At 39.4% G+C, this 23,423-nt stretch overlaps 1 protein-coding gene across 3 annotated transcripts in view; it reads left to right on the plus strand.

Moving 5' to 3' along the window:
• The first annotated feature begins 972 nt into the window (after positions 1 to 972).
• Positions 973 to 23,423, plus strand: part of htr4 (5-hydroxytryptamine receptor 4) — a 116,773-nt gene continuing 94,322 nt past the window's right edge. The window contains exon 1 of one of the 3 annotated variants that reach the window (XM_084133173.1): positions 973 to 1,267. In XM_084133173.1, the coding sequence (XP_083989299.1) occupies positions 1,192 to 1,267 (76 nt within the window). In that variant the 5' untranslated portion in view covers positions 973 to 1,191. The remainder of the gene's footprint in view (positions 1,268 to 23,423) is intronic. The other 2 variants (XM_084133171.1, XM_084133172.1) reach the window with 2 other exon arrangements.

The raw sequence follows: 23,423 nt of genomic DNA on the forward strand, positions 1-23,423 counted from the left end.
GAGTGAAGATTCTTATGTCTTATGTATGCCTATGTATTTTTTAAACTATAGGCTATATAGATTAGAGAATTAGAGAAGCTAAAAGAGGCTGTGAGACACACGGATTAAAAAGGTTAGATACAGAGGATCAGAGTAGAGAGCAAATCCATGTTTAACTGCAACACTGAAAAAAATGAAAATGACTGACATTTCATGCCAGTTATTGATGTCTTTCAGTTTCTTTCTCATTGATGTCTTTCAATTGTGTGCTGTTTTCAGTTCCCTTTATGGTCTTTATCTTCCTCAACACCACTTCTTAACGACTGCTTGTTGTGGAAATGTAAATTTTTAAACTATATTATGTACAAGTACCTTTTATTATAGTTTATAACAACAAAGCGGTGAGACACACACTTTAACCAGAGTCAAAAATGAATAGGTGTCCATTTTTTTTATCATCATCTGAATTTTATTCAACTGTAGACATGACATTCCAGGAAAGACTGATCAAATTTAAGATATGATTAGCCTACATGAGACGATTTTTACATTTTAATTAGTATACCCCCCCAATAAAGGGGAAAAATAATATTCCATCTATGTAATCTACTAATGGTAATGGTAATATCACGGTGATGTTCTAAATAAATATATTTATATTTAGTAAGAACGTAAATAGCAAGCTGCATATGCCGTATCTATAATGAGCTATAGGCACAAAGTGGCAGATCCTCATGAGCAAATTGAGTTAGTTTCACAAAAACATCTAAATGATCATTATTAATAATTTATTCCCATTGACATAACAAATAACTTTGTGAAGAATAGCCTATGCATAGTTGTATACATTACGTGCCTACGCCCAAAAAACATAAACGCGCGCACTTCCTAATGTTGTACACACGACAACGACACTGGACACGCGTTTCTTGAAAAGGGCAATAAACACATTGTAGGTGGAAGTGGTGTGAAAGAGGAGGGACTTGAGACTTCAGTTTGCTTTTCACTGTGGAAACTGAAGGGCGCTCGATCTCGGTTCTGGCGGACTGACCGTTGAGTCATACCGCTTCTCACGCGCGTATCTAGTTTGCTCTGACATAACCGTCACACGTTAAACTCCCACAACTGTCGGTGCCCTCCGCCGACAGTGGACATTCCGCAAACCCGGTAAAGCCTAGAAGTTGTCCTTTTCTTTGCAAGCGACTCTCTTCCATGAGAGGATGTGAATTTCTACAGGAGGATTTAGAGTCGTGCCATGGTTTTGACCCGCGTGCTCCTCACAGAAATGGTGAGTGATTCATTCATCATTAACGCGCTTTATAATTGCCCTGAAATAGTAAAAACTATTCACTTATTTCTGTGCTAAAGATGAATACACAGAAATGTTTGGACTGCTGTGAAACATACACAGCTTAAAAGCGAAAAGTGTCCTTATATGGGAGTTAGCTATATTATTGTGTGCTCATTTGTCACAGTCTTTTATAAAGAAATCATAAACTGAGAGACATTACTTTCTCACATTTGTCAATTTCAGTTCTTTCGATATGAAGCATAATTAATTATGTTTTTATGAACTTCTCTGGTATTTCGTTCAATAATGTTCTAAAGAGAAAACAACTTTCGCATTCAGTTCCTAATCAAAATTGGCTACTCACGCGAATCCCCGTTTGAAACACATTTTAATGTGTTAATGTTTAAATTTCAACAAGTGGCGTGGCATAAACACTGTTAGTGCTTCCCATGTCTGTGAAGAGCATTTATTATTCATGAATACAAATGTCATTGGCTATGACAGACATTCTTCATATTTGGCACAGTTATGTAATCTACACAAACTGTCTCTAAGGACAGAGTGGATCTGTGTACCTTGCCCAAAGGTGCAAGAAGCAACTTGACAGACCTAGACGGTGTGACTTTCAGGTGCTTGAAATGTGGATTAATTAAAGCTTCCATTAAATATTGATGCATTATCATATTTAAATATTAAGAGGCTGTAATTAAACAACAGGCACTTAAATATAACATCAAGTTATCGTTCTATTGAAAATGTTTTTAGCTAATGACAACTTAAGCTTTTGCATAGCAAGACCTATTTTTCAAATGTCTTAAGTTTCACCTCTATGTTCATAATTTTACTGTGGATTTTAGTGGCTTACAATCCACATAATCAGCTGTGTTGACTAGATGCTGACAGTTCGGTAAATTTCATGGCAAGGTAATTTCATGATTGTCACATTTAGAAAGCGCTCTTTCCCCTCACCAGGCAGAAATCCTTCTCCATGATTTGCAATTATGAAGTTCTCCAGTGACGCAGAAAGAGAGAGAAGAGAGTGAACACTTTAGAGTTGTCTGTGTTTTTGATATATGAATGATTGTAAATCTCATACAGTGGTGGTAGAACGTTTTTAACCCTTTTGAATATCTGTAATCAGTTTTGAATGTAACTTAAATTGTGAGCCAATCCTATAAGTCACCGAGCATGTTTTTACTCACAATCTATTTGTAAATGCCAGAAATGTGAATCTAGATTTTCCGTCTCTCTAAAAAGGGTAATTTCAATTAGATGTTCCAATCAGTGAGATGACAATCAGGTGCAAGTTTCAGCGCCGTTCCCTATAAAACAAACACAGACTTTGGCTGTTGCTATCGCAGAATATGCTCCCAACTATGATTATGAACTCAGTAACGACATGATAAAATCAGACTTTCAGAAAAAGATTTGTCGATATTAATGAGACTGGAATGACTTACAAAACCATTCTTAAGACTAAAGACTTTGACCTCCTTAAATTCACCGGTCAACCAGATAGTGTTCAAATGAGGAAATCCAACAGCATTGTGTCTGTTCAATATTAGTGTGCAGCTACGCATCATATTAAATGCATAATACTGTACTTCAGGAGCTCTCAAAGAGCTGGAGGTTTCTCATAATTCAAGGTTTTTGTTTTATTACAATTTGTTTTCTTGCAATTGCTAAGCAATCCAAATGTGTAAGATCCTGATAAAGACAATACCTAAAGAGACAGACGTGTATGTGAACATACCAGGGAAGAAATTACTGCTCTCTTAAAATATCTTGTGCACTCATTTGAAGCTTGCATGGCAAAGCCAACTTGATAAAACCAACAGCTTTTTTGAGCTCACCACAGTCAGATGAGGCAAAACTTTTTGGGTTCTTTCAAAACAATTACCAATTATAATAACAATAATTATTATTATATCAAATATACTTTACCCATATGGGAGTGTCACAGATTGGGGGACTCTTTGAGGCATTTTGCAGGACACAGTGTAATTTGTTCATTTAAAGCTTTCATTTTAAGTTAATTGAACGCAGAAATAGAGATAATTCAGAAAAGCTCTGGTGGGATGCTTCGTGTAGTGCAGTCTTCTGTGCTCATATATGGACCTTTAGCAATGGGAGGAGTCACTTATCACTTATCCAAAGGAGTCCTAGGTCAATTTGCGTTTACGCAAGAGTGGATTCAGCAGTCAATATTGGCGTGGAACGAATGTGTTTTGATAGATGGCTTAGTAAGAGGCTGTAGCCAGAAGATCAATAAGCTCTCTTTTACATTGTATTAAAGCCCTATGCAGAGAAACAAAGGTGAAGCTCGGTTAATGTGAATATGCAGCATAAGATAGGTGAGGCAGGAACCTAGTCCAAACAAAAGGGCAGGGCACAAGACAGGAGAACAGGCTAGTCGGGGATGAGGCAGCTCCAGATGCTAAGGCAATGATGGAGACAAGGCAGCGGCTCAGGAAACCAGAGCCTCGACACTTGAAGTAACTGCAGAAGCATCAGACTGGCTGCCAGGTCAGGAGAGTCAGTGACCAGGGAAGACACAGGAACCAATATGACAAGATTCAACAAGACAAGACAACAAAAGAGAGATAACAAAGCAAAAATAAAACTTTGACTACAGAAAACAAGAAACTAAATTATAACTGGAGCTAGCAAAGAAAAAAATAAAACGGATATCTAAAAAATAACTGCAACCTTGTTGAGAAATGGAGAGAAAATAAATGAAGGATTAGTTAGCAATAAAATCAAGTCAAGAGAAAAAAAAAAGGCTTGGGAGAACTACAGCAAATAAGACTGGCCTAGACTAGAATAAAAAAAACAGGAACAAAGATAAAAACTGACAAAACTAAAGGAAATAAATACAAAGCTAGAACTGACAGGGAAACCTATAGCACTGACCTATAGAACTGCTCATACACAATGAAAGCAGGTGAACACAGTCAGGCCAATGAGGACTGGACAACGACTAAACAAGGGGGCATGGTAATGGAAACAAGGAGGTGGGATAAGAGAAGCACATGGCCAACACAAACAAAGACAGAGCCATGTGATCAAGCACAAGACAAACAAGGAAACATTGCAGTCCACTGAAGTGCCTTGAAACGCGCAGCATTATTCACTGTGTTGACCTAATTTCCACTGAAACTGGAAGCTAGGGCGGGACATATCGAACAGCGCCTCCATTTTAAAAAAAATAGCCAATAGTGTTTAGTTTATTAGTTTAGTTCCTCCTAATCTCTAACAGTGTCTCCTCCTAATCTCCTACATATCTCTTTAAAATATAGCATTACATGCAGAATTCAAATGAGTCCGATACGGTTTCTGGTCTGCGGCGACTCACGCATGTGATCCGCACTGTGCTATCGTGTCTCTAGACCGGAGCAGACTGTGTGTGCGCTGCAGCGGTTCAGTTAAACTGACGTGAAACCAGACTTCATTTGCCCCAAAGAAAAGCATATTTACACTGTCTGAATCGTTCCCTATGCCCTATATAGTGCACTATGTACCGTTCACCATGTAGAAAATAGTAAATGAGTGAACAAGTGACCGATTTTAGCTGCAGTTTCAGCATCTATTTATAATGTAGGGGGCAGGACGCTTCAGATTCTAGAGAGGATTTGATGACAGAAAATCTGATTAGAAGCTGAAGTGCAGAGTGAGTCAAAATCATTTATCCATATTGGCAGAAGTCACAGACTGTAAGTTTTGAATGCTGATATCTTCTAAATGTGAATTCTGTCATTGTTTTGGAGCACACTAGCTTATAGATAACAGTAAGGGTAACATATTCATTCTAAAAGCCAAAAAAATGTTGATTTTGAATTCATGGAGAAACAAAGAAAAAATTTGCTGGTCCGAAGGTGTAAATCCATTGAATAAAGTTTTCCGTTTTCAGTGGGAGCCATGTCAAACATGCTTCGATTTTGGCATAGATAATCTTTAAGGATTAATGAGTTTAGGTCACTGAAGTGATTGGGGTGATTTCATTCTGTCCCTGGTGTTGAGCAGCTTGTAGAGGAAAGATCATTAGTTGGTCTAGAGAAAGAACTTGAAGATCCAGCTCACTGTTGTCAATCACAATGTTAATCTACAGCACTGTTAATGGTCTTCTCAGTGTTTAGATTTCTGCAGTATTAGGCTAGACTTTTAGGAAGTTTTAATGAGGTGCCGACACAATTCTCTCAATGTAAACAAGGGGTTGTGGTTTATCTCACTTCTTTGTCTATTTATCAGAATTATTTTTTAATAAACATAGAATTGAATGAATACAATTATTGTATACCTTTTAATTATTCTAATTATTCAAAATTTACACAAAATTTTGCAGCCCATAGTAACACATTTTTCTTGAAATCACGTAGAATAGCATGAATTTGCTTTATAACATGCAATTAAATGTCACATTTTACTAAGGAACATATCAAAACTGTAAGTGTTTTAATATGCTTTAAAATATGAGAAGAAACACTTGATCTTTTTTTTTTTTCTTTTTTTTTTTGTGTGCATTTTACACATTTATTAAACATTTGTTCATATTCATATAATATTGAGTTTCCTTAACCTTAACCGCCACCGTGTGCTGTAGGTTGTCGATGTTCCAAGAGTCCTGTAACAGTTTCTCAGTCATTCACAGTACATCTTTCAAGTCCAGGGGCTCTGGCACCTAGTGTGAGATATCAGAGGACTGATGGCCACGGTATTAGAGTGGGACTCACGGGAGGCATGAACCCACAGAAATACCTGGAGTTCTCTTCATTAGCCTTATGATGTCCACCAGCATTACAGTGAAGATCACAGCCGACCATCTCCTGCAGTGCTGGAGCCACGAAAGCACTGTTATTACCAACGCTGCACTTTGAGAGGGACTAAAAGGCTCTAGTTAGTTATTTCTGAGAAAGTACATTTTTACAGTGGCTCAGAGACTGGAGTACATACTAAGCAGAGTTGTTTTATGGACACAATTACGCTATTACTTTAACTATTTCAAATTGTTCTTGGTCATATGTCATATGTTTTGAATTTTGGCTTCGCTCGCTCAAACATCCACTCCAATCCCTCTGTGAACTGAAACGATAGGACATATTTGGTAGCATCTGGGCCATTTTCCAAGATACTGCTTGTGTGGGTTTAGATGTGTGCTTAATGGAAATCAATAGTAAAGATGCAAAACTAGACAATTAAGCATCTGACATTGATTTCCAGTGTGCATATTAGTTCAGGAAATGTACTCTATAGGTTTGTTTATAAAACACGATAGGAGCTTTTCCAGAGTTGCACAATGATTTTTATTTTAACCAAAAAGAAGCATTCACTAAAGTTTCACTCTTTTCGTGGAGCGAATTGGCTGTTCTGCCGTGCACCAACACTGACATGAGGCTACTTAGGAGATTTGAAGAAAAAAACAAGCTTGCTGCTGTCAGCTGTCCTGCCGGTGGACAGAAAACAAACCCAGGAACAGAACACTTGCGCTTCCACATGCTATCCTGGCTTGCGTAAATGTGGCCGGCCCTGACGCTGATTTATCTGTGTCAGTCGTCTCTGGACTCAATAGAAGAAATATACAGTTTCCTTGGGAATGTAAAAATGTTCCGTATGCTTTAGATCAGATCAATTTGTCTTGCCGTAACCAATGCAAATGTAAATCTTACTTTAATTTGCATGGTGGGGAGGCAGAGTTGCAGAAGTATGTGGACTTACGGAGGCAGAAGTCACTGAGTGTTTTACATTAGTAGGGTATTGACACAGTAAGGATAATATTTGTTCTGCATAAACCAAGTAGACCTTAATAATTAGGCTTGTTGTTTTTATTACAAGTAGTTTTACTGCTGCCAAGGCTCCATAAAGATGCCTTTCTCTCCAAAGAAAGCAAACTTGATATTCTGCTCAGGTTTTTGTAATTTCTATTTCTATGCAAGAACCAGTTTAAATTCACGTGTGGTAAATAATCGGCTAAAAATGATATGCTCTTTCTTGAAGGTGACCTCTGCAATGAGCTGTGACATTATCTCAGCTGATTCCAAGAAAGTCATTATTTCAGGGTTATATGTAAATCCATGCCACAGGGTATTGCTTGCCACCTGACTGGTAAATCCGGCACCTCTAGCTGCTTGTACCTGATCCATGTATGTTGTTTTACAGTGCTGTGCAGCCGCATTGCACGTCGCTTTGCTCTGCAAACCCCTCCTAGCTCAGATGAAGCAGAGTAGCTTTAACTCTAACAAAAACAGCGCTCCGCAATCCATCCAAGTCCTCCGCGTCTGCTCTGCACACGAGTTTGCACAGAGTCTGAATTCCAGGTCTGCTGCAATTCAAAAGCTCCACATTTGACACTTAGACTAGGACTGCATGAATCCCAGACAGCAAACTGTGAAGTATTTACCTCTGAAGAAAGGCAAGAGAGAAATCATCGTAGTTTACCCTGGCAGAAGTGCATCAGCTTTATAACCCCTATATGAGATGCCACCACGTCCTCCACACCCGCTGATTCCAGAAAATAAACACTTAGAGCTACAGCCCACTTTACAGTGTGAAAATGGATTCCCCCGCGCTTCATCCATTAAATCCCTTTGGATGCGGCACAAATGGGGATTGTGGACTGGCTTATTTTGTCCGGCATTTTGCTTTGTAAAACATTTGTTTTACAATGGAAATGGAATAATACCCCAAATAACCCAAAATAAGCTTTTTAAAATAAATAGAAAAAATATTCCTTCTAAACTCAGCATGATATTTCAAACATTACAGTATGTCGTAAATGAAATAAATGAAGCAAGTATACCGCGTCGTACATCACTTTCTTCCTTACATTATGATCAGGATCTTAAATGCATCATTTCACCCTCTGCTTTATAAATCCACTTAAAAAAAAAAAAAAAAAGAGAAATGCATGTGTAGAAATTCTCATGGGTTTCACTCATAAGAAAAAATAATCCAAGGCACTCGATTAATTCGTTTTAGAAAAATATAAAAAGCCTTTATTTTTTCATGGCTTAGATTTTAACAGGTGACAAGCAACGGCACACCTACTACGCATTGCGGCCAGTAAGCCTTCATCTCATGGGTTTACTTTGGTAATTCTAAAGAAGTAAACAAAAAAATATATATTGCTAAATAACATTTTCTTGTCATAGTAGACTAGAAAACTAGTCTGACTGGTAAAAAATGGTACCCAGAAAATGGTAGACTGGTAACTCTAAACACAATCCTTCTTACACTTCTAGTTTTTTTATGGCAACCATTCTGGTGTCACTTCATTTATGTTGTTGTGACCATTCATTTTCAGATTATACAAGATGCAAGTGTCAAAAAGCATTGAGGTTTGCAGGTAGACTGGAGCAGACAATAGATTATTACAGTGATTGCCCACTTCCTCAGCAGTCTTTGTTCTGGAAGCATTTTTCTCATTCATTTTCTCCATTTCAGTCAATTCTTCAGTAAAGAGTTTCAAACCAAACTACCCAGCTCTGAGATGAATCACAACATTACTAACTTTGTGTTGAAGCAAGCAGTGTATAGACTTACATCATTTGCAATGCTTTATCGGATTGAGTGGTCATTGATGGGCTCTTTTGTCGTGATTTTCACTTCCCTATTAACAGTGACTTCTTTGGTCAAACTCAGTTAAGAATTATATTCATAATATACACAAGCTATATACAAGCTATTCTCTAGATATCTGCAGTAATACTACTGAGTATAATTTCAATGGGATTTATATATATATTTAAAAAAAAACTCTCACTGAATATCATTGACAACTCTTGCATTAGTCTACCATGTTAGTCCAGACAGGCTGGCTAGAGCAATATCTGTACTGATGTCAGTGGTTCTTCACATTCACTGATGTATGAAAATGGCAGGAGCTCACCTTGAATGCTTGCAAATTGAGATCCCTGCTCTTCAATCTACCCAGTAGATTGGAGAGCTGAGAAACACGGTTGCTATTATTAAAACCTCCATGAATTGAAATGAAATGACAAAAGACATTCCATAGTAATTACAGTTATTGGTGAAGAAGAATAAAGGATTGCTTAAACATGATAAGGACACATACAGATTATCAACTCTCAAATCTATGCTATTTTGTCGGATCTGTGTGAATGACTACAATCCTAATTTGTGTGGGGCACAAAAAGGGTCAGACTGTCATGTATTAGGCAGGACAATGCATTTTGATTCTTCAACTGTATTTGCATGTTCTATTTGTTGATTTTTACTAAAACTAACATATTTCTTTCTTTCTCTTTAAAATTATTTTGGAAACTTTACCATGCTTTCATCATTTATTTTTAGCAGCTTTTTAGATTCTTTACAGTAAAATATTCCATTATAAAAAATGTAAAAAATAAATAAATGTATTTAATTGCACTGTAAAAAAAAAAAAAAAAAAAAAAAAAAAAAATCCAGGAATTTCCAGGATTAAAGAGTATTATTTTACAATAAAAGTTATTCAGTTATTGAATATTGAAAATATGTAGTCCTACATTTACAGTGAAATTAATGCATGCTGGGTGATTTTCTTAATCAGCAGCAACATAATGCTGACATTACAGTAATTTACTGCTCTTGTTTTACTGTGAATTCACATTATAAAGTCATCTTTAACCATGCCACTGTAAGAAATTATATTGTTTGGTACTGCTATTATAAAAGTCACCATAATGGTGATCAGTGTTCCATTTGCTTGGGATGTTGGATATATTCGTATTCAAATTTCTAGCCAAAGTCAGAAGTGTGACAAATGAAAACATTTATTAAGTTAGTCAAACAATACTATTATTAGCATTATTTCAGCATAAAGATTTACCAGTATTTTATTTCAAACTCATAATTGTTGTAGATGGATATTTCACAATAGCAAAGCAGCTGCTGAGATTTATCTTTGAAAGGTGTGACCATCTTGCAGCACAAGATTTTATTCTATCACATAATGATGCACAGACACCAATACTCGACATACAAAACACAACAATGGTGACACTCACCAAATAATAATAATAATAAAAAAGATAAATTCTGAACATTACAAAATAAACAAAAAACACAAACTGCTAAAAGTGAACCAAAAATAAGTAAAAAAATAAGCAGCACAGATAAAACCAACAAGAATCAAGAAACTCCACAGCATTATCTGTTCATGCCACACTGCATGCTGGGTACCTTCATAGTGCATATGCACTGTAGAAATACAGTGTGATATTGTAGATTGCCAGTATTCCATATCCTGCGTGGTAAAAAGTTGGCAAACCTAGACAGAACGGTGTGCAAATGATGACTGCAAACATTCTGAAATTAATTTCAGCAAATTCCATGAATTACATTACTTTAGTCTTGCTTTTACACTTTAGTGCAAAGAATTGGCTCAAATAACAGGTGAGTTCTCATGGACAGCCTCAGTTTGGTTAGCAGAATAGTAATATGAGTGTGATCTCAGAGGAAATTTGTTGACTACATGGAGGAATGTGACACTCATTCATTCTCACATTTCGCAAGGTTATAATTTGACCAGAGGACATCGGAAGAGCATTATTTTTGGTGCATCTATCCGTTTTATTCATTTAAGATGCTAGACCAGTGGTTCTCAAACTTTTTACACCAAGTACCACCTCAGAAAATATGTGGCTCTCCAAGTACCACTGTAATAATCAATATAAAAATACAGTAGCGTAGTAGACCTAACTATTCAGCTACAGTTATGCACAGCTCAAAAATGAGGCAGTTTCTAATTTCTAATAAGAATATGTATTATTTCCAGCCACTTTAAACATTGTAAAAACACAGTTTGAATATTAACACTGCACTGTGCTGCTTACATACATACAGGTCAGGTAAATAAAAAACTTAAATAAAGATTAAATTAAAATGTAGGCCTATTGCACCTAAAAGTGAAATAAAAACTGTAGCCTACTTAAAGAGTATATTATGAAAATGTTTTGTACTTAAAGGTTAAATAAAAACTGTACTTAAAATATTAAGTTAAAAAGTATGTAATTAATTAAAAAAAAAATGAACACAGGCTGTGTAATCATATTTAACCTTTTTACACGTGCATTTAAATATTCTGGCTGACCTCCGTGAGTTTTTCAAGGCGACCATTATTTAGAACTTATCACTTTATTGTTTCCATGGTGACGCGTCATTGCTTGTCACGTGACACACCGCAGTCACAATAGCGCTGAATGACTGATGATCTGCTTTTATTTCCTTTTTTATTCAAAATATTCACAAATTTGTTAGCTATAGCATGAAAAATCTGATATTCCGATTGTCAAATATATGCAAGTGGAAGTGTTTTGTTGTTTAAACACCTTTATAACGGTCGCGTTAGTTGAGCTGTATGCGCAATGGGTGGCGCCATGTTAGTTTGTGCCGCAGACGCAGTTCAGAGAATCGGATCTGTTGGATTTAAAACACGTGAATTCATCCACTTCTCCCGAAATACATGAAAGTGGCCGGTGAACTGGGAGAAGAATAGAGTAAACCTTAAAGACAGGGTTATTATTGCCGCTTCCATAAACAGCAGTGTGTATTTTACAAACTCTTAATGTATTGTTTTTTAGTACTTATATGAATTTAAATGTCTGAAACCTAAAATAAACATTATGTGGTTGAAAACACTGAATAGTGATATATGACAGCGCTGAGCGCGTACGTCTCTGGCTCAGCGCCAGTCAACTGCGATAGTACATTTGAATTTAGCAGTTGATGAACTGACCGTTTTACTCACACCGGTGTGATCGTACACTCCAGGGACCAGCCAAGACTGATCACACCAGTTTGATCGTATGTGCGAAATTTAGTGGTACGCGTACCACACTTTGAGAACCAGTGTACTAGACAATCAGCATTCTCATTTCAAATCAGCATTTCATTTTCTCTGCCTGCCTGGGGCAGGCGTTGCAGCTTTGGAAGAATCCCATTTTTCTGGGATTTAAACTTACAATTTATTACTTAGGCTTTTAATTGGAAGTCTGTTTGTGGCCTAAAGCATTTACTTTAGTCCAGCACATACATTAAAGTGCGTGCAGATCAAACTAAGCTTGCCTTGAGTTCATGCACAGAACAATAAGTTTAGGCCTATCACAGCAAGGACACCCTTGTGTTGACCAACTGAACAATAAAGCAACTCCAAGATGCAAAGTAACATGTTTTCTACTTTTGAAATGCTTTTCACTGTGCTTTTGAGGGCAGGATGACAGTCCATCTTGAGTTAAAACCCACTGAGAAGACATGCTTTCAGAATGACTCGCCGCTGTGATGAATAATTCGTCAACTAGAGTCTCTCATGGAGTTTTTCACTACTCTGGATTTTGTCATGTTCATACAGTTCAGAGTCACTGCAGTCAGTGGTTGTTTCAAAGCCCATTCAGATTCAATCTAAACAGCATTGTTGGGCATCATAACATGCCAATGATCCCCTGTCTAGGTAGGGTTTGAGAGATTCAAATTTATTCAGTAACGGAAGTGGCTGGGCTATGATGCTATGTCTAGGTTGGTTGCCCACTAGGCTTGAATGCTTCAAATGTGTATAGTGCACAAAAAGAACAATTCAAACATGTATTTGATGCCATTTGATTGTGTTTTTGATAAACGTGTGGCCTATAGTAGAGTGTGTGGTCGGTGACGGTGGTTTGCACAAAGGAAACGCTACACAGTATGGGAGTCCTTGGACTCTGCTCTCAGTCTCTGATACATCAAGGAACCCAGACGGGCGGTAATTGGTCGTAAAATTCCAGGGGGTGTTAAGATTGTAAAACCATTGCATCCACTATTGAATTAGATATGGTGACTATATTGTTCTCAGGGAAATGACTTGATTTTGGCACAAGGCAGGGCTATTTACAGGCCTCTCTAAAAAGCAGTTAGATCTGTGAAATCACCAGAGTGTAACTGGCTAATTTACCAAGACTATATTCTGCACGTCTGATAAAAGTCTTTAAAAGGAGAGATTTGTGCCCTATCAGGACTTTACTAGGAGGGTACGTCGAAGTTGTATTTAATCACAAGTTGTTGGAGAAATTACCTTGTTCACTGAAAAGTTCAGCTGTGGGCTGTGCATGGTGTCTGTTGTTGGTAAGCAGCATTGTATTTATTTTCTATGTACATAATGTGCTTGCTGTACCATACTGTCAGAAGGCGTTTTTTAATAATTTATTCATTTCATTTATTAACTTATTTTATTTATTACAATCTATTTATTTACCATATAGTGTTTTATTTTCCAGAATTTGTATTTTTATTTCCCATCAACACAGATATATCTCAGTTTAATACAGATTTGGCCTGGAAATTTAGAGGATTTAACACACTTGAAGTTATTTACATGCATTCCTAAAATCCAGATCAAGTTTCTTGATTCAACTAGGTCAGATTTTCTGTGGGTGAGTCATCTTATGCTTCCCATCATGGGAGGCCTAATTACATTGCTCTTTTGTAATGATAAAATACAAATTGTATTGGTCATATTGAGATCTCTGACTTTTGAAATCTCTCCTGAAACTATTATTTGGGGTCAATTTCTCTCTCTCTCTCTCTCTTTTTTTTATAATCTCTCTCAATTTTGCTCTGAATTTGATCTCAGTAGTGTCAAGAAGAAATAATTTTTAAGATATTTAAGTAGTCTCATTGCTGATTTTTGTTTTTCTCTTTTCCTACCATTCAAAGAACCTGCGGTCACTGCACAGTAATCGCTGCATGGAGTGGTTTAATATGTCTCTTCTAAAGAGCAACAGCATGCTGAGTGTTTTTTGAGTGCAGTTTAAGTTGTACCTGCTATTGTGGGAAATTCATCTCCCATCATTTATTTCCCATTAGCACTCACCACTATTGACCGACTCCAATAATTTATTACACAACCATTCCTGAGCAGACTCATGTCTATATGTTTTAACAAAACATTTCATTCTTATACAGCGCACACTTTAAAAAATAAACAAGCTATTTAATTGGCTTGTCTTGGCAACATTTTTCTTTATACCTCCAATGGTGAAGTAAGTGCACAGTGATTTAGTTGCTGAAATTATGCCATTCAGTTGTAAGCCATTAGTAATTTACAAAGCAAAAGAGACATATGACTCAGTTGCAACCACGTTAGTTTAAGGGTGAAAATTAAAATATTCAACAATATAGTGCAAACCAGCAACAAATGAATGGCCCAAAAAAATATGATCCAGAGAATCAGCAGGTACAAGAGTTTAAAAAGGTAGATGCCATAGATCATCATTAAACCCAAAATTTGCATTTAAATGAAATGTGAAATTCCTCGGAGCGTTACACAGCCTCAGGCATAATGATGAGACTCATTTGGAAAGGGGAACCTTTCTCTGCACTCATTTTTTTCTATTACTCACAGAGTGCTATACTGGGAGAACATCATGTGCTGGAGACCCTCCTTACATCTGGGAGACGGTCTCTCCAGCTTTAATTGAATCTCCCCTGTGAAGAGGGCTGACTCAGCCAGACTTGTTTTATTGAGATGGAAGAAAGTTTGAAAGGCCATCTCAGTTTTCAGTGGGTGGCTGAGTTGGCGCTTGAAATTCAAAAGATCCTTCAATTTTGATCCAGGAGATTGAGTTTACCTGGAGAGGAGCAGTGTATCTGTGATCTACATGAACGAATGATCTGTCCGTCTAATTATTGTCTTATACTATTGGAAAAACAGGTGTAAAACATCTATGTGGTGATAATGAAAAATATTATATACTGTACATATACGCTGTTGTTTAAAAGTTAGTGTACAGTATATGTAAAAGTAGTCTCTTATGGACAATTAGACAATTTTTAAAAAGTTCAATAAGCTGGTGCTCTCAACAATATCTTATTTACTTGGTATTATAGCAAGTGTCTCAAAAAAGGGATAGTACACCCAAAAATTAAGATTCTGTCATTATTTTTTTCTCTCATATCTTCACAAACCTACAGTATATAAGACCATTAACATGTGCATATATTCATACTTGTCGCATAGGCAACACTCAAGAACCAAATGATGTTTGGCGTCAAACCTGGTGTGACTCGTGACAAACCCAGTTTGTGCATGCACAAATGAGATATGAGAGCTACGGCAGAAAGGAAGATTTTCAGCGGGTAACAACTTGAAATTCTCAAAGCTGTTTTTTGGAATAGATAGAACAAGGAATGACTAGTGCTTAGCCAGTCAGATTAGAACTAGCATTTTCACTAGCTTCCAGTATCAAAATGTGCCCTGGTCTGTATGCAAGCGGTCTGAAACTGGGACTACTTCCTTCAGTGTAACTTGAGATGGATATAGGCAGACAGAAGAAAGGTTTTACCACCGGAATGATCCTCCATATCAGCACAGATAAGACATTGATCACTGCAAAAAAAAAAAAAAAAAATCTTTGTCCAGTATCACCTAACAGCAGCAATGACACCTCCACATCTTATGTCCTGTGAATCGTCTGCTTGTCCTTTTTGAAAGTTCTGTGGCTATTTGAAGGTTAAACAAACTATTTTAATTAAACTGTACTGTGTGATGCGTGTAGTTTTTTACTGAATTGACTACATCAAGATTTGCTTCTAAAGGAGCGTAATTTGTAAATACTGAGGAGCCTTTTTTCTTTTCGGTTCTTACTCTTGTTATGGAACAGAGACTCAAGACAAAATGATACTGGTAAGAAACAGGTTTATTGAAACAAGTAGCGGTGAGCACCAGTGGGTGACAATAATGGAGAATGTCTTTGAATAATGATGGTGAGATATACTGACAGTCTGTGGTTCTTTTGCAAATGATGGAGGTTGTGGATTTGAGAGAGAGAGAGAGAGAGAGAGAGAGAGAGAACACAGTGGAACGTAGAGAGGTAAGTAGCTGAAGACGATGGAAACTTTGGAGAAACAGGACGGTAGACGATCACACTAAACATCAATCGTGGGAAGGTAAGAGTAACAGAGTAACAAAATAGTCCTTACTCAAACGAGACCAGACAATGTGACTGTGAGGTGAGTGCTTTTGTGCTGATGATCAGATGACGTGCAGGTGATTAGTACTCAGGTGACAGCAATCTCTGTGATTGTGTGGTGGTGGAGCCTGGCTGATCCCTGACAGTACCCCTACCCAGACAGCAGGATTTGGAGAATCGGTCAACAATGACTAGGAGGATACATGTATTACCTTTGGATGGAGGTAGGTCGGTGGCGAAGTCTACTCCTAGGTGTGACCAGGGGCGTCGGGGAATGGGCAATGGAAAGAGCTTGCCGGATGGAAGATGGCGTGGGCTCTTGGAGATGGTGCAGTCTGTGTATCCCTGGACAAACCAGTCTGTGTATCCCTGGACAAACCTTCTCACATCCCTGGCCATGTTGGGTCACCAGAAGCGATCTTGTAGCAGTGAGAGGGTGCAGTTGGCCCCTGGATGGCCAGTGCCCACGGAAGAATGTGCCGAGTGCGTGAGATTATTGCGTTGTGACCGGGGAACATAGGTACGACCGGGTGGACACCCCGGCGGAAATGGCTCGGAGACACTGGAGGAGGAAAGCTGCTGATGGATGGGGCACAGGATGATCTTTTGAGGTAAGATGGGCTCCGGGTCTTCGGTTTTCTCTTCAGAGTTATGGAGACGGGATAGAGCATCAGCCTTGAGATTCTTTGTACGAGACGATAGGAGATGGTGAAATGGAAGCGGGTGAAAAACAAAGCCCATCTTGCCTGTCTGGGGTTGAGGAGTTTAGCATCTTTGAGATATTGAAGATTTTTGTGATCTTGAGAACGGAATCTCTCCTTAGCACCCTCCAGCCAGTGTCTCCACGCCTCCAAGGCAAGCTTGATGGCCAGTAGTTCTCGGTTACCAATATTGTAATTAACCTCCGCTGGGGATAGTTTTTAGAGAAGGCGCATGGATGGAGACATGCTGGATTCCCCTGCTACTGCGGTAGCACTGCTCCTACCCCTATGGTGGAGGCGTCAACCTCGACGACGAACAGCTTGTTGGGGTCTGGGTGGATTAGGAGCGGTGCACTTGTGAATGAGTCTTTAAGGCTCTGCAAAGCCTGGTTGGCAGCTGGTGTCCAGGACAGAGACTTGGGCTTTTTCTGAAGGAGGTTGGTCAACGGGGAGGTGATGGATCTGTAGTTATGGATGAACCGGCATTAGAAAATCCTAGGAAACGGAGCTCTTTGATGGTGGTAGGTGTGTGCCAGCTCCGGACCGCATTCACCTTCCCCTCGTCCATCTGGATGCCGTGTTCACTGATGTTATAGCGAGAAACTGGACGGTTGGTTGAAGGAAGGAGCATGTCTTGGCCTTGAGGAAGAGGTGATGTTCTGAGGCGTTGGAGGATCAGGATATCATCGATGTAGACGATCACTGTACGATGAAGGAATTCCCGGAGCACCACGTGCATAAAGTCTTGGAATACAGAGGGGGCATTTACTAGACCATACAGCAGGGCGATGTACTCGTAGTGTCCAATTGGGGTCACAAAGGATGGCTCACAATATGGGCCATCTTCCATTCGTCCCCCTCATGTATCCGGACGAGGTTATACGCGCTGCGGAGGTCAAACTTAGTGAACACGGCTGCTCCACGAAGTTGTTCCAGGGCTGCTGGGATGAGAGGAAGTGGGTACCGGAATTTTACAGTGATGTTGTTGAGTGCTTGATAGTCTATGCAGGGCCGCAAGCCTCTGTCCTTCTTTGCCATGAAGAAAACACGAAGCAGCAGGGGAAGTGGAAGGCCGGATGTACACCTGTTGGAGAGCCTCTTCAACGTACTCCTCCATGGCCTTCTGTTCTGGGAGTGATAAGGTATAGATCTTACCGTGGGGCACTGGCTCATCCGGAAGGAGATCGATGGTGCAGTCCCATGGCCGGTGTGGTGGCAACGACAATGCCCGTTTGGGGCAGAAAACGTCACTGAAGGAGGCGTAGCAGGCTAGAATCTCGATGGACTGTTGTTCCACAGGGCCCTCGATGGAGGTTGAATGGACCGGTAGAGGAATCACAGGTTGAGGCAGATGTGGAAAACAGCTTTCGCCCCACTTCGGGATTCTCCGGTGGTCCAGGAGAGATCCGGATCGTGTTGCACTAGCCACGGGCGCCCTAGAATTATACCAGCGGTGGAATTCTCCAGAACCAGGAATGAGATGGATTCTGTGTAACTGTCCCACTTGCAACTGGATAGGTCCCATGGTGAAACGCACATTGTTCTTGTTGAGAGGTTTGCTGATTATCGAGTGAACTTGATAATGGACCTTGTTGGACCTCTTCTGGAGGTTGAGCTGGCAGCAGAGGGAATCGGAGATGAAGTTCCCAGCTGACCCAGAGTCAAGGAGGGCGTGTTCTGGAAGAGAAACATGTGAGGCAGTAAGGATGACTTCAGTAGAAAGCTGTTTCATATTTACTGATGAGGAATGGATGACACTCACCATTGGTCATGGTGGACGGATGAGACAGGCAGAAATGATGTGTCCACCATCGCCACAGACATAGATCCTGGGTCAAGCCTCCTCTGGCGCTCAGTATAAGACAGACAAGTGTTATCCAGTTGCATAGGGACTGGTTCTGGAGAGCTGGTAATCTCTGGCTGGCAAGGCGGAGAAGGTGAAGTTTGGCCCTGTAGGTCTTCCAAGCAGGGCTGCATACGACGATCGGTTCGGATGGCGAGATGAATGAACCGTTCGAGACCCATGGCATCGTCGTATGCAGCGAGATGCAGTCGCAGTCAAGGATTTAATCCCTGGCGATAGGTGGTGAGGAGTTAGCGCTCGTTCAACCCACTGGTCGCCGCTGGAGGCCACTGGTGGTGAAGGGGAAGTGGTGATGGGTGATGCGGAAGTGGTAGAGGAAAGTGCACGCTTGAGGGCATACACAACCTCCTGGCAAGGATCCAGGGAACTCATTCTCACACTGTGTTGGTCTGGTCTTCTGTTATGGAACAGAGATTCAAGACAAAATGATAACTGTAAGAAACAGGTTTATTGAAACAAGTAGCGGTGAGCACCAGTGGGTGACGATAATGGAGAATGTCTTTGAATAATGATGGTGAGATATACTGACAGTCTGTGGTTCTTTTGCAGATGATGGACTGGAGGACGTGGATACTGTGGTGAGAGATCGCTGGAGTACACACAGTGGAATGGAGAGAGGTAAGTAGCTGATTGATGACAGGAACCAGGAAGACAATGGAGACAATGGAGACTTTGGAGAAACAGGACGGTAGACGATCACACTAAACATCAATCGTAGGAGGGTAAGAGTAACAAGGAAGTGAGTCCTTACTCAAACAAGACCAGACAATGTGACTGTGTGAGGTGAGTGATTTTGTGCTGATGATCAGATGACGTGCAGGTGCGGGTGATTAGTACTCAGGTGACAGCGATCTCTGTGATTGTGCGGTGGTGGAGCCTGGCTGATGCCTGACAACTCTAAACTAGATTAGAAAGCCCCTTGTGGGCCAAACTCATTTTTTTTATGATTAACAGTTTATTGGTTTTTCAAAACATTTAAACACACACAACAAAATAGAATAAAAGGAAGACATAACGCGACCATAGACAAAAACTATACTAAGAGTACATATTATAAAAATAAAAAAAACCCAAAAAAAAAAACACAGATGACAGTGATGCACAGAGCCCTTGAATTTACAACCTTGCCTATATGTAGGTACAGTATTGTATCAAAAAGTGTCCGTCAATCATGTTTTCTAGTTAAATGCTATGTTTATGAGTCAGAATGCCATTAAACGCCCAAAGTGTACGAATGATACTTCCCCCATTTCAAGTTATACTCCTCCACTTTATCAAGCAACCTGTAGGACAGTTGTTCAAGGGCAGCCAGCTGACCCAGAGCAGCGTGCCAAAAATCCAGTGCAGGTGCAGAGGGGGCTTTCCATTCTTTGACCAGAAGTTTACGGCCTAACATAAGGACAGTCTGGGTCCAGTTAGAGAGTGGAGGGGTCAGATCACTTAACCCTCTGGGGACCAAGCTGTTTTTGGGGTCCTTGAGATGTTCTGACATGCCTTGACATTTGTGCTTTTTTCAGTTATTTATAAACATGTTAATGGCAAAGGTGTAAATTCACTCTATATAGCACAAACAGGGCTACCATAATATGCGAGCAATGTGTATGTAGATGTTTGTATTTTTAAGAGAATAATGTTTATGCGTGGTTATTGGAAAAAATTCAAATGAAAGTTGCTGAATTAAGACCACAAAACACATATTAAATATGTGTCCACAAGACTTTTGACTAATGGATGTTGTCCCTTTGAGTTCTAGCTTCAAAATGATGTAAAAATAGTCTTGCTTTATCATTCACAAAAAAAAAATACATTGATTTAAATGGTGTAAAACAGGTTTTGCTTGGAAAGCCAATATGCGAGGGGGAGGAGTAGTTTACACCTTAGATTACAATGTCCCACCCACTCTGCATAATGAGCCATTCACTCAGGTGTGAAACTGACTGAGCCACAATGCAAGGACAAAAGATGTATTTAGAAGAAGACTTATATTGACCATTTAAGATTTCGCTTACATCTCTCTTGTAAATATGTTTTGCTATTTTATTAAAAATGTTACAATTACAACAATAATTACAATTTCAACAATATTTCAAGTGTACTCTTTCTTTGTAAAAAAAAAAAAAAAAAAAAGATTATAGGCCTACATTTTATCATATGTATTCATTAGTTTGAATATAGCCAACATTGGAACATCTAACATCTTAGTCTATGAATTTATTTTTGACAAAAATAGTATTTTTTTTGCAGTTTAATACGTTGCTTATACAAATACATTTTATTTCAACATATTCCAGTCGATTTTTACTCATCTCAGTAGGCTATAGCAAAGCAGTTTATTCTTTCACACACAGACGCGCGATTCATATTTAGGCTAAACAGTCTTTACAAATATGTCCCCTTCATTCATCTCACAGAAAGGCGAGTCATATTATAGAAATGCGATTCATCTTTTTGCGGTTTACATAGGCCTACACTAACGTTATTCCATAACGTTATTCCACACGTGAGAAAAGAAAACAGCCTACCTCACTCCTCAGCGGAATCTGCTCCTCATTTCAGGAGATATTGCTCCTCATCAGCACTGTTCTGAGGAATCTTTTCTCCATAAGGTAGGCTATAATGTCTCACTCGCGAGGAGTCGCGACGCGCTTTGTTTACAGCTGATGTGGGCGTTTCACAGCTCTGAAATAGTTCTCAGAATTTGCGTTTGAATAGCACGCGCTCTCCGGGGAGTGGTCACATTACTGTGAATTAGCTCGTAATGAGCTCGACAGGAGTCGCTCTCTTTTTATACAGATTACAGAAGCTGAGAATATTTGTTTTTTATATAAATGACTTCATTTAAAAGATGCGATCTCAAGCTTTATGCCCGTGGGTCTGTTTGCCTGTTTGACTGAATTTTCGCGGAGTTATAGATCATTTTCGAACGCGTTTCAAATGGGAGTTTTCATGTTAATTGAAAACATGTTAACATGTTAATTAACAGAAATCGCATCATGTTAATTTTTCTTTATTTGTCAAAAAGCAAAACACTTTATTTTTATTGTGAGTATACAGAAAAAAAATAGAAACTGAACAGGATCGATTGATGTATTACACGAAAATGAAAGATCAAAATTAACAGAGCATTTAGTGTTTATTTTCATTGCTGAAAAAAAAAAACGAGCAAAACGCGCGGGCGCGTTTGTGGTCCCCAGAGGGTTAATGCAGAGAGGTCCCCCAAAATAAACAAACTAGGGGTGAACGGGATATTCTGGTCGACAATTTTCTCTACGACTTGATGTAGGGAAGACTAAAAAGCCTGAATTTTTGGGCAACTCCAGAGCATGTGTACTAGGGTACCATTTTTGTCCCGACACCTCCAGCAATCCGAGTTATCGACCAAACCAACCTTATGCAGCCTGGATGGTGTCCAATAGAATCTATTCAGTATTTTGAATTGGATAAGTCACGTTCGCAGTTCCCTTGAGATTTTTTTCCCATTTCTAAGAATTCTGACCCATTCTGCATCTGTGAATGACACCTTTAGGTCAGTTTCCCATGTAATTTTAAGGGACAATATATTAGAGTCTGAGGCCGTAAGGATCATTGCGTAGTAAGCAGAGGCTTCATGGCCGCGCCCATAAATTGTTAGGACCTTCTCTAATATGTCACTGCTCGGTGGAACTAATGAATGGGAGCCGAAGACCTGCACCAGGAGGTGTCTTAACTGAAAATACTTCCATTGTTGATTACGTGGTAAGTCAAATTCCTGTCTAAGCGCCTCAAAAGATTTTAATGTCCCATCTTGATACAAGTCTCCGAGCACCCTAATCCCTTTTTGCAACCAGAGCTTCCAAAGGAAGGGAGATTTATTTATACAGAGCTTGGGATTTTGCCAGATCCCGGCAGACTGGTGCAGATACGGATCAAATTTAAAGATCTTAGCTACTCTCTTCCAGACCCACTGAATGTGGGACAAAATGGGATGTGACTGATTCTGTTGGGCTAATTTAGCTGTGATGTATGCTATGGGTGTGAGAGGGGAGGACACCACGCTTTCGAGGTGAAACCACGGGGGGGCTCTCTCAGGGGGTAAAGACCACCGTGCCATATGCCTAATGGTGAACGCATAATGGTAAAAGAGCAAGTTGGGCACACCTAATCCTCCTCTGTCCACTGGCCTCTGCAGCTTTCGCAGGTTCATCCTGGGACGTTTGTTATTCCATAAAAATTTATTACAAAGTTGATCAAATTGTTTGAAATAGCGCAAAGGAATTTGGACTGGGAGAGCCTGTAGCAAGTAGTTGAATCTCGGAGCACAAATCATTTTAATGATGTTTACCTTTCCCCACAGAGAGAGATACAATGGAGACCACCACTCTATTTCAGCCCGCAGTTTGTCCAGTAGGGGGTCAAAATTTGTTTTGATCAGATCCGTCAATTTGGGGGGGAATGTTAACCCGAGATATTTAATGCCTTTCTTAGGCCAGGCAAAGGTGCCTGACTGGAAGAGGGATTTGGGACAATATGGTGTGAGAGGAAGAGCCTCAGATTTTGTCCAGTTGACTTTATAACCCGAAATGGATGAGAACTTGTCAATAATTTTAAGTAGTGATGCAAGAGAATGTTCGGGATCTGTAACAAACAGAAGGATATCATCTGCATACATCATTAAT

This window comes from Abramis brama, assembly GCF_963993115.1.
Source record: "Abramis brama genome assembly, chromosome: 13".
Taxonomy (NCBI): Eukaryota; Metazoa; Chordata; class Actinopteri; order Cypriniformes; family Leuciscidae; genus Abramis; species Abramis brama.